The 13,099-nt window shown below is 42.1% G+C and overlaps 1 protein-coding gene across 1 annotated transcript in view; it reads left to right on the top strand.

The window, feature by feature from the left end:
* The first annotated feature begins 310 nt into the window (after positions 1-310).
* The window catches only part of LOC149801983 (hillarin-like), a 77,005-nt gene continuing 64,216 nt past the window's right edge, over positions 311-13,099 (top strand). Inside the window, exon 1 of the mRNA XM_089954372.1 lies at positions 311-483. Within this exon, the coding sequence (XP_089810498.1) occupies positions 481-483 (3 nt within the window). The 5' untranslated portion in view covers positions 311-480. The remainder of the gene's footprint in view (positions 484-13,099) is intronic.

The raw sequence follows: 13,099 nt of genomic DNA on the forward strand, positions 1-13,099 counted from the left end.
ACCGCTCCCACACCGACCACCCACCCCGCTTAGTGATCAAATTATTTGTGGTATATTGCAAAGGTGCTTTCCGTGCCTAGACGTTGACTGAACTAGTCTTTGCTAACAGCTTCGCTATATGTCTTGCTGTGTCTATGATATGGTCTTGAATTGTCTCCGCATATCAGAGTTTTCTAAATACTATGGTGCTCATACATTTGTTAGCGCGGTAAGATTGTAGGTTTGTCGTCAACACATTTTTTAAAAAAAAAAAATTTTTTTACACAGTTACATAGCATGCCGTTCAAGGCTGTATTCATCCACCGCCTTTTCAGAGCAGATATAAATGCCTTCGAAGTTAACAGTGCAAACGGCTGTGAGCAGGTCTTAGGGCAAATATTAATAACGCTTCCTAGTAGGTCTGTTCTAATAATTAATTCAAATCCACATCTATTAGCACGAGAAAGATATCATTTCGAGGATACTAGAAGAATAATCGTAATGGTAAGCTGCCAATAAACTCTCTCTCTCTCTCTCTCTCTCTCTCTCTCTCAGGGGCCCCGAGTGGCCGAGTGGTCTAAAGCGCTCTCCGTATCGGATCACTGCCATCTCACCTCTGCCTGCGTAGGTTCGAGCCTCGGATTCGGCCAATGTGGGTATGTGAGTAAGCTTGCCAGTAGCTTCTCGAGGGTCGGTGGTTCTTTCCGGGGATTTCCTGGGTTCTTCCTCCACCATTAATACTGGCCGCCATGTATAGCCTATCTTGTGCTGAAAAATTGCGTTAAACCCTACAACAACAACAACAACTCTCTCTCTCTCTCTCTCTCTCTCTCTCTCTCTCTCTCTCTCTCTCTCTCATATCTTTACATGTTGTTGAAATACCGATAAGTCGTCATAATGTTCACTCATGTACATAAATATATTGAAAAACAAATTGTTCCGCAATAGCGTATGTTGCCATGGTTAATTAGTGCAAAATCAAAAGTGTATCGGTTAATATATCGCTTAATATATTACACCGATTCACTTCCACTAGCTTGTTAGGTACGCATACTTTTTGAATACAAGGATGTTACTATTGTACAACGTTGTTTCGTGCGTGTATGCTTTGAAATATAGAGGTACAAATCATGCACAGCGTATGTATGTATGTATGTATGTATGCATATATGTATGTATGTATGTATGTATGTATGTATGTATGTATGTATGTATGTATGTATGTATGCGTGTATTTATATATGTATGCATCTGGTTTATTGGCACTTCAGCACATTCCTGGCTATATAATTATAATTGCGCCGCTGAAAGAAAGAGGCTTCAAACATCGGATTAAAATTCAAACTTTTTAATTAAATATGTCTCGAGTATTCTTTGAATTTGAGTCGACCAGACTGTGTTTTCAAACGAATCGGTTATACATGTAGGTGTGGTGAGATCAATGTGACTATGAAAACAATTAGGCACTTTGGTCACTGGTACGGTGAGGTTGGGGTTGGTTATCAATGTCTAGATTATGATCGACGTCGGTGGATCGAGTGAATAATAATAACAATATAAAATTAATAGATGGAGCGTGTGTTTGTGTGGGCTTTTGTTTTCAACGTAGCTGTAACAATTTTATTTATATCGCTACGAAGTCTGCAGTGTGGCAGTTTACAGTGATGTCTAGCGCTGGAGCATCATGCCGCAGACATTTACCATCATGTCCCAACCAGTCACATTATCCAGTTACACCAGGCCGACCAATACTAACCAATGACGTCCAGCATCTTAGGCGGACGCTCGACGCACATAGGCAATTAATATATGGTATGAACTATAAATGGAGATATATAATAGAACAAATTAATCGCTGGATACAGAATATAACAATTTAATTAATTAAACAAAATAAAATATTACTTGCCACTTGCAGGATATACATAAGCATGATTAACCAAAAATTTATAAATAAAAAAAAATACTGTTAGCAGTTCCGTTTAGACCGAGATGACAAAATTTCCTTATAAAATCAATTGAGCGTTTATAACTCAACTAGACTGACTACTTTGTGGTATCGGATATTTAAAATATGAAACTTCACCTGGGAATACTCTCCACCCCTTATTTTTCTTATCCAGTCAGGATTAGATTCATCTAACCGACGTTATTAGCACACTCCCATCGAGGTTTAAATAATTCCACATATTTCGCGCCTTCATTAATGAAGTGATCTCTGCAACGTTTCAACTTATGACAATTATTTCAGCTAGTACGAATAATCCTGTCCATCATAATCAGAAAAATAACAAAATCCATCCATTCCAGACCAAACGGAAACGTTGTTCCAATGTATTATTTATTAACAATATGACTATAAATTTCAACTTTAAGTTGACCAAAACATCAATTCTTTTTTAAACTACTGTCAAGCTTGCGAAGTTCAAATGTCGCCTGGCGGTGCTATGTGCGCATTAATGTTATTATTTATTGCTGAATCAATGGTTGTGTATTTATTTTGGAATGCAACATAAATTCAGTTACTCTGTTTCTTGTAGTGTATTTTTATAATTAAGCCAAAGGTTATGCAGCATTAATCCCTAAAAGCTAGTTCACACACACACACACACACACACACACACACACACACACACACATATATATATATATATATATATATATATATATATATATATATATATATATATATATATATATATATATATATATATATATATATATATATATATATATATATATATATATATATATATATATATATATATATATATATATAGCAATATGCCGTAAAAACAAAATTATTTTGGCCAGTCAAATAATGTTACCGGCTTGGATGTGCTAATACCTAATTAGTACACAACACTTCGTCAAGAGATTATTTGATCAACATATTTGTACAGCTTTTTGTGCTCTTCACTCGTTTTAGTAGTGGACTGATCATGAGCTTAAGATGCCACAAGGACAAAATCCCATCAGACACAGTGTATTCCTTAGCGATATATCTGGTTAACATTTCATCCCTAATTGACACACCCCAGTGTGCAAGCTGAATCCCACAGGAAGGTAGACACTGACACAGTGAGAGAGTTTCAGCTAAACAGCATCCATATAGATGCATTCAAGCAGCTGGTAGCCTATAATACTGTTACAAGTACTGCCAAAATAACACCCGTAACAAAAATTGTGGCGTAAACGTACAACAGTGAAGCCCCACTTCTACATAGTATGCAGGTTTTTGACAAGAGAACAAACGGCATATGTAAGAACTGTGTAATAATTATTAGCGAATGCATTTTGAAATGGTTCGCATATAATTACAATGCAGCTACGTGTCTTGGTGAGCGATGTCCACCATTATATAATGTTGACGAATTATGTCTTTCAAGAACATGCGGATATCCAATACTTTCCGTTCCACTCTTTATGGTGAGGACGATATTTGTATGACACTCTATTAATATCTGTACAACGTTTCGCGACAAAATAAAATTGTCTGAACACAAATAATACATTATCAGTGCAGCTACATGATTTATTAAACTTAAAACTTGTTTAATGAACGATTAATATCATCTTCATTATTACCATTATAATCATCATCGACCGGTACTGGTTTCTAAAAGGTTTTAGTCCTTTATGAAAGGATGATACCATTTCTCTCTCTCACTCTCTCTCTCTCTCTCTCTCTCTCTCTCTCTCTCTCTCTCTCACACACACACACACACAGACACAGACACACACACACACACACTATTACACTATTACACCTTAAAACGAATGCTTAAGTAATGAATATTTGATCGTACAAAAGTCCACAAGTATAATTGTGTTTCAAAAGTTCAAAGAAATATGTTATTAGTCGATACAGGGTTATAATTACATAGATACATGTTGGTATCACGCTGATAAAATGTTGAAGGTTTTCTATTCTTCAAAGCACGGCCTCCGCAAAGGGCAAATGATCTAAAAAAAAAAAAAAAAAGGACTATTATATATGACGCTGCTAGATAATATCAATTGAACTAACACCATTATCTGTTGATACATTAGCTTTGACAGATACGTTAGTAGTGAATGGGGCCACCCTAGGGACAATGGGACTTAGCATTAAAAACACCCCTGGGCCACTCTAGGGACAATGGAAATTTAACATGGAGAAAAACGCTGGGCCACTCTAGGGACAATGGGAATTTAACATAGAGTTTGGGTTTGTCTAGGGACAAGGGGAATTGAATATGGGATTTTTTTTTTAAAAAAAAAGTTTTTTTAAATTTAAATTTAAATTTAAATTTAAAAAAGGGTAGGCAATGGAAAGGCTATCTCTTTTCGAGAAATATGGCTGGCCCTGAAAAGGGCCTTTGGGTTTATGTTAATATTAATATTAACATAGATGGCATCTGTCACATCTTCTTCTTCTTCTTCTTAAACTCCTTCTAACTGCCGGTCCATACACAAGTACCCTCTTGAGACATCCTTGTCTTTCTATGTAAACTCTCCTCATCCATTGACTAGTATCTGTCCTATCAACAACAGTCCACTTGGACCTGACATACATGAGCATGTCCGTCCTAAACATCATGGAAGACACAAGGGTGGATGACTCAACTGTGGTCCACATCTTGAAGCGACGAGAATAGGTGAATCAATGCAGTGAACTGCGCTTATTTATAGGTACAGGAAGGATTGAAACGGATTGAATTCATTCACCAATCCGAACACGCGTTACAAAATTCAGTCAGCTCGCATCCAATCCGAAGACAGCAGTCTGTGACGTCACGTGGTCTATATAGATTCGTTAGCGCTTGTGTGCAGTCAATCTATGCGACAGTGATTCAACATGACGGAAACTCAGAAAACGATCCATTGGGGTGCACCAGCAGGGGAGACTGCCCAAGGGAACCCGGACTTACTTTCAGAAGAGGTACATTGGGATTTTGTGGATTTTCTTACCTCGCAAGAATTTGTTCCGGAACCTTCGTTACCTTCTTCATTACCGCAAGTCGAGAATTTTAGACAGAGACAGAAAGAAGAATTGGAGAAATTTATGCAACGACAAAAGGAAGCGGAACAAGCTTTTCTCCTACAGCAACAGCAACAGCAACAAGAAGAGGTAAGAAAAAAACAACAGCAACAACAGCAAGGAGAAGTATCAGCAAAGAAACAAGAGGGTGAAAATCAAACGGCTACGGTACTGTTGGACATTTTAGCGGAGTTAAGAAGTCTGAAACAAATGTATCAGACTTCTTTATCACGACCGAAGAGAATACGACCTTCCCGAGCTAAACACGCCAACCCTGTGACTAAGCCTGTCGTACCACCCTTAGTGATTTCAACCCAAACATCAGAAGTAGGCCTCGGCCGTGGCAAAGGCTTAAGGCAGTAAAGTTGATTGGTTAAACTCACTCCTACACCATAAAGAAAAAAGGCCCTTTTCAGGGCCACCCACATTTCTCGAAAAGAAATACAATTTCAATTTGCCAATAACTCAAAAATAAACCCCACCCATTTTACCCTTATAGTACGTGTCTGTGTATGAGTGCGTGAGTGTAGCTTCTTATTTTAAAATCAAAACTCAAAGACACTTACCTTATATCATTCATGTATTCTTTTATCCATTTTTTACAATCCAATTCACAATTCACCACAGAACACTTTAAAAAGTTCGTACACTTCTTCTTTCTCATTATTTAGTCTCTCTGTTTTTTGAATTTCTTCACCGTTTTTTCCTCATTTTCTTCCCTTCTTCTTTTCTTCTCCTGTTTCTTTGCCTCTTTTAAATAGAATTGTCTTCTTTCTTCCTCTTCTTCCTCTGAAGAATCCCTCTCTTCTTTCGAAGAATCCCTCTCTTCTTCCGAAGAATCCCTCTCTTCTTCTGAAGAATTCTTCTTTTCTTCTGACTCCTCTTGTTCCTTTTTTGGGCAATCTGGAGACCAATGTCCTTTTTCTTTACAATAATAACAGGTATCTTGACTTTTGTCTTTTTTAGCCCCTGTTTTTTTTCTTTTTTGACGGTCTGGACACTCTGAAGACCAATGCCCTTTCTTCTGACAGATATAGCAAGTATCCTGACTTTTATCTCGAAAGGAAGGAGAGTAGTCCGTAGGCTGGTCTGAAGAGAATTTTCTAATGACCCCTCGCAAAGCTCTGACGAAACGTTCCATCTGGGTAGTCTCTTCCATCGTTGTGCTCGGTTTGAGAGTGAAATGAATAGTGAAAGGACAAGACACACACCCTTTTATATACGCTGGTTTGTCATGACTATAAATTAGTCTATGGTGTTTAAACTTGAGTCATTTGACGTTTTGCACTCAAGATGAAACGATCCCATTCATTCGAGAAGAAAGAAGAAGAAAGTAAGAGGCAGAAACGTGATCTATCGCCTCGTACCAGGGCTGAAATCTTGGCACAAATTCATGCCAGTGATTTTGAAGAGGACATGAGTGAACCAGAATCCGAACCCTCTAAACAAAGTTCACCACCCTTAGTCAACCCTGAAAAGTACTATTCCATTCGAGAGACGGAAAAGCGCTCCTCTAGAAAATTTAGAACCACGGCTTACACCTACACGGTGAAGTTTAAAGATTTCAAGGCCGACGTACCATTGGAGAAAGCAGAAGGGTTTATCACCGAGATGTGGGATTCTTTGCTCACTTCACTCAAGCGACAATGTCAACCCAAAGAAGACGATCGCTTGACACTATCCATAGATCACGACGGTTTGAAATCCCCTGTTTGGATCGAGTTTAGCAGACCCGCAGAACTAACCCCTTCCAAAGTCATGGACAACATTCAACACGTACAACAATCTAATGACCAGTTTGACATCACCGATGGTAAAGCCACACTGAAAATGGCTCACGTCTCTCTTCCTCAAGGGACAGGACGCAAAAAGATGTTATTGGTGGACGACCTTCGCAACACCAAAACAAGTCTCGTCCGAATTAACAACCCTCAAGACCAGATGTGCTTAGCCCGTGCCATCGTGGTGGGACGAACCTATGCCAACAAGAACGACACGGTAGAATGGAAAAGAACCTGGGAGAACTTTCGAAAATCGAACCGAACCAAACAACGAAACGAAGCAGAACTCCTGTTGCAACAAGCTGGCCTGTCCAAAGACACACCCTGTGGCATTCCTGAGATGCAAAAATTGCAAGATGCCCTAGCTCCACGCTACACCTTGAAAGTGCACCCTCAAGAAATGCACGGACCTCTGTTGTTTCGAGGCCAAGATTTTAAGGACGGAAAATACATTCATGTTTATCATCACGATGACCATTTCGATACCATTACCACTATCACCGGATTCCTGGGATACAGATATTACTGTGAGAAATGTGACTATGGTTATAATAATCGAGAGCAACACAAGCATTGTGGATGGAAATGCCCAGGATGTTTGGCCTCTCCACCCTGTCTGAGCGAAGAACCAGTGCCTTGTTCGACTTGTCTGCGCACGTTTGTCAGCCCTACCTGTTACCAACAACATTTGAAAACACAAGGTTCACAGAAGAAATGTGCTTGTCAACTCCTGAGATTGTGCCCTACGTGTAGACAAGGCATACGTACCAACAGTACCAAGGCACACGTATGTCGAGGAAAGAAAAAATGTCACATTTGTCACCACATCGTCGACCTGGAACACCAATGTTACGTGCAAAAATACCAACCCCCACCAGAGAAAGAGGACGGTCACAAGAAGAAAGGCAATTTCATCTTTTTCGATTTCGAATGCATGCAAGAGACCGGCATTCACATTCCTAATTTCTGCGTGGCTCATCGAGCGTGCGAGAAGTGCATTCAAGAACCTATCTTCAGTCATTGCCCTCACTGCAGCAAAATTCCCGGAGGGCGTGAAAAAATCTTTCGAGGACCGAACACGTTAGCCGATTTTGCCCAATGGGTCTTAGATCCCATCGACAAGACGTGGAGCCAAGAGGACATCGAACGTTACGGAGATTGTCATCGTCATGCCACGGTGATGGCTCACAATTTCTCCGGATACGATGGACAGTTTCTTCTCAGATACTATACGGAACAAGGCACCGAGCGTCCTAAAGTGACTTTGAACGCAGCCAAAATCATTTTCATGCAAGTGGGACAAGTGCAGTTTAAAGATTCGATGAGTTACTTGGCCATGCCTTTGAGTCGAATGCCTAAAACGTTTGGAATGACAGAAATGGCTAAAGGGTACTTTCCTCACTTTTTCAATACGGAAGCCAATCAACATGCCGTTCTACCCCATTTACCTGAGGCTCACTATTACGACCCCGACAACATGCGTACCGAACAACGAGAAGCTTTCTACGCTTGGTACCAAGCTCACGCCTCGGACCCTTTCGACTTTCAGGAAGAAATGCTAAAGTATTGTCGTTCCGACGTGGACATTTTACGGCGTTGCTGTGGAAAATTTCGAGAACTGTTCATGGAACACGGAGGGGTCGATCCTTTGAAAGAAGCTTGCACCATTGCCAAAGCGTGTTCCTTAGTGTATCGACAACGATTCATGCCTGAAAACACTGTGGCTGTCATCAGTCCTCAAACGACCCACTTTGTCAAACGTCAATACTCGGTCAAAGCCCTACGTTGGTTACATTACTTGTGCGACAAGGAAGACAAGTGGATTCAGCATGCCCGCAACAGAGGGGGCAAAAAGACCATCGGAACGTATTCGGTCGATGGCTGGGACTTAGAAAACCCCAAGATTGTGTACGAGTTTAACGGTTGCTTATTTCACGGATGTCCCGTCTGTTACCCTGACCGTGGCACTAAAAATCAGTTTTTGCAACGAACCATGGAAGACTTGTACCAGGACACTTGTCAGCGGCGCCTAAAGTTAGAACAGGAAGGATACCAAGTGGTGGAAATGTGGGAACACGAGTACGATCACCGTATGAAAACCGATCCCGAGTTTAAACGCCTCGTGGAAGGTTACCAGTTCATGGACCCGCTGAACCCGAGGGATAGTTTGTACGGAGGAAGGACCAATGCCACCTGTTTGCTGTACCAAGCCGACGAAGAGAAAGGAGAAGAAATCAAATACTTGGACGTGTGTTCGCTGTATCCCTACGTGTGCAAATATTGTCGTTTTCTGTAGGGCACCCGCAATTGTTAACGGAACACATCGACCTGAAAAACATTCGACAATACGAAGGCTTGATCAAGTGTAAAGTTTTGCCTCCCACGAACCTATGCCATCCCGTCTTACCTCACCATTGTCAAGGCAAACTGATGTTTCCCTTGTGCCGTACTTGTGCCGAAACGTGCAACCAAGAACAGCCTTGCCATCACACCCAGGAAGAACGGGCTTTGACGGGAACCTGGGTCAGCATAGAATTGTTCAAAGCTCTGGACATGGGATACCAACTGTTAGAAGTGTACGAAATTTGCCACTTTCCCAAGACACAACAGTACCACAAGGGTGACCCTACTCAGAAAGGCATTTTCGCCGACTACGTGGATGCCTTTTTGAAACTGAAACAAGAAGCCAGCGGCTATCCTTCCTGGTGTCACACTCCCGAAGACCAAATAAAATTCAAAGAGAAATACTACGAACAAGAAGGCATCTCTTTAGACCACATCGAAAAAAACGAAGGCAGGCGATCGTTTGCCAAAGTGATGTTAAATTGCTTGTGGGGTAAAATGGCACAACCACCGTGTTTACCCAAGACGGAATATTTGACAGAACCTTCCCGCTACTTCCAGATGATTCACGACAAAACCAAATACATGAAACACGTGGACGTCGTTCTCTAGGATTTGATCTTGGTCAATTACGAAGAAGATCTGGACTTTGTACAAGACGACCCTTTTGGAAATGTCATCATTGCGGCTTACGTGACAGCTCATGTTCGCTTAAAATTGTACGAAGCTTTAGAACTGTTAGAAGAACGCGTCCTGTACTTTGACACGGACAGTTGCATTTACATCCATCACCCGAGTCAACAGCACCCTGACATCGAAGGAGACCGTTTAGGAGCCTGGACAGACGAGCATCCCGACGACAAGATTCTAAGTTTCGTCAGTGGCGGTCCCAAAAATTACGGCTACGAATACCGGGACAAGCAAGGAGAAGTGCACACGACGTGGAAAGTGAAAGGACTGACTCTGAATTATCGTACCAGTCGAGTGGTCAACTTTGGGGTATTGAAAGAAGCCTTGCAATCGGGAGAGGATGGAAACTTTAAAGTGACCACCTATCAACCGAACAAGATTGTACGTTTACTCACTCACCACATCGTCAGTCGACCCTTGGAAAAAGTCTATTAAATTGTATACCAGAAGCGAGTGCGACTTCCCAATCACTTTACGTTGCCGTACGGTCACGTCGGTATTGGTCTGTATATAAAAAGGAACCCTAGGGAACATCGATAGTTCATTGTTCATTGAAGTAACTTACCATGTCGTTGACGAAGAAGAAACCAGATTGGTTAGGAGTCAAATGTTGGACATCACCGAGACCAGGGTTTTGAGGCTTGGACACAAGAGGTGGCCCAGTATGCACGAGAGTTATTCAAGGAAAAAAGTTACTTTTCAACCTGTGTTAGTGACGGTGCCAGAAGAACCCGTCACCCAGGACAGGACTGTCGTGGACAGGCCTGAAAGACCCTTTCGGGAGGACACTTGTGTGACCTTACCCCCTACTATAGAACTGGTTAGAACTTTACCCAAAACATGTGGTTGTTGTACAGACACTTGTTTTTATTCCACGTTCATGGTTATCATGTGCCTTTTATTCTTGTACTTAAGCCTTTGGCTTTTATGTATTTTTGTCTTTCGTATTCATGTTTGAAAAAAAAAACATTCAATAAACGTGTTCTGAAAAAGTATATAAACTCTTGTCTTGTTTGTTTTTCGTGTCACAAGTGACATTTCTCACACCATGGCTACCTCTACTGTCTCTGCTCCCTCTTCCTCCACTGTCAAAGTCATCGACGAACACTTAGATCGTGCCAGTTGGGAGGCTTTGTATCTTCGCCATCCCTTTAACATGCTCATTGCTGGACCTAGCGGTTCAGGCAAAACCGAATTCGTCAAACGTTTGATCGAACATAAACATCATTTGATCGATCGGCCACCTCAACGGATCGTGTGGTGTTACAAAGAGTGGCAATCGGCGTACAACCTCTTGCGAGAAAGTCAAGGCGATTCCATCGTGTTTGTGGAAGGCATTCCTAAAGAAGACGACGGCATCGTCTCTGACTCCCGTCAAACCCATTTGGTCATTTTCGACGACATGTTAGGAGAAGACGAAGAAGAAATTAAACTGGTTCACGCGTAAAGGGCATCACCGTAATGTCAGTGTCGTTTACATCACCCAAAATTTGTTTCAACAAAGTAAAGCCCATCGCACCATCAGTCTCAATGCGCATTACGTGGTCTTGTTTAAAAGCCCTCGAGATAAATCGCAAGTGCAAGTCTTAGCCAAACAGTTAGGAACGCCTTGGCTGACTCAGGCGTACGACGATGCCACTCAAACGCCACACGCCTATTTACTCGTCGATTTGAAACCTACGACTCCCGAGGATTTGCGATTTCGTACCCACTTGTTTCACCACTGGTGCCAAGACGGAGGGCCTGTCCTGTACACGTCTCCGTCCTCGACTTCATTTCACTCCCCATAAAAAAATCTATAAAAACCTCAGACCCTTTTTCGTCTGTCTCACACAGTGTGAACTTGACGTCCCTTCAGTCGCATCTTCCCGTCAAATTGATTCGTGCCTTGTATGGCATCAGTCGAGAAAAAGATCCACAAACACGAGCTCGTGTCTTAGAAGCTAGTCTCAAAGAAGTCTTACGATGGTTCACGGTGAGGGCACGTCAATTACTCCAAGGAATCATTCAGATTCCTCATCAAACCAAACGCTTTTTCGATCGAAACAAAGTCGCTTTGGTCCAACTGGCCGATCCCAGCATCGACACTCAAACCAAAAAACAAATCATTTTGAAACCTGGAGGGAGCGGTACTCTAGGAGGGGTCATCATTCGCTCACTCTTAAAATGGGATCCTAACGCCCCCAAAGTTATACCCAAGACAAAAGTCCAACGAAGCCCCAAGAAGAAAAAGACCAGGTCCCCAAGGAGAACTTCTCCAGTGGCAGGACCCTCCTCTGACCAGACACCACCACCCCGGAAAAAGAAAAGAAGCCCCCAGAAAAAGAAACAGAGAAAAAGTCCCCAGAAAAAGAAAAGTCCACAGAAGAAAACTAGTCGCAAGAGAGGCACTTCGGCCAGGACGCAACCTTACACTCGCAAACCACGATCTGCCACGGCAGTGACTGCGTCTCCGGCATCCTCACGTTTATCCACTTCTCCGTTGATGACACCAGGAACTGAAGAGTACTTGGAGACGTTGATCACACCAAGAACTTCTCCGTTAATGACCCCCAAAAGAACTTCTCCAGTGGCAGGACCCTCCAATTTAGTGGCAGTGGCTGCTGCTCACAAAGTACCTTCTCCCAAAATCAAAGTCCATGAAAGATCGGGCATGTTACAAAGTTTACTGGATTTGTCCAAGCAAGAACTGGCTCGATTTAGTCCGTTGCGTACCCCTGCACGACGTGTCATGCCTGTCCTCAAACTGATAAGACGTAAAGACAATCAGTGGCGACGCGTTCCAGTATAAAAAAGGCCTGTGACCAAGTAGGGTATCTGTTTTTTGGTGCTCCTGAAGACTCAAAGATGTCACCCTCCAGAAAACCCCAAGGAAAGAAAAGGAAAGGACTGCCACCACGTTTAGCCAAACATGGGGACATGTTATCTGTCCTGTCCAAAGCTTCTCCACCCCTACGAAAAAAACTCATTCAAACAGCTTCCAAAGAGGTCATCGATACCGTGTGCGAATGTTGTTTGAACGTTTTGAAAGGCACGATCCCTTTGTCCAAACACCAGAAACAATGCTTAAGCAAGCATCGTCACGTTCTTCGCCAAATGGTTCGAAAGAAAATTCCCATTCGTCAAAAAAAGAAGATGTTGGTCCAACGTGGAGGCATTTTGCCTCTCTTGTTAGGTCCCATACTGAAAGGAGTCTTGGGAACCATGTTGGGAGGACTGGTGGGAGCAAGATAAAAAGGCCCTCGGAAGTCCCAAGATCTCAGAATTGACCCCTGACAACCCC

The sequence above is a fragment of the Sinohyriopsis cumingii genome, chromosome 4 (genome assembly GCF_028554795.1).
Source record: "Sinohyriopsis cumingii isolate HCF-2022 chromosome 4, ASM2855479v2, whole genome shotgun sequence".
In the NCBI taxonomy this organism is placed as follows: domain Eukaryota; kingdom Metazoa; phylum Mollusca; class Bivalvia; order Unionida; family Unionidae; genus Sinohyriopsis; species Sinohyriopsis cumingii.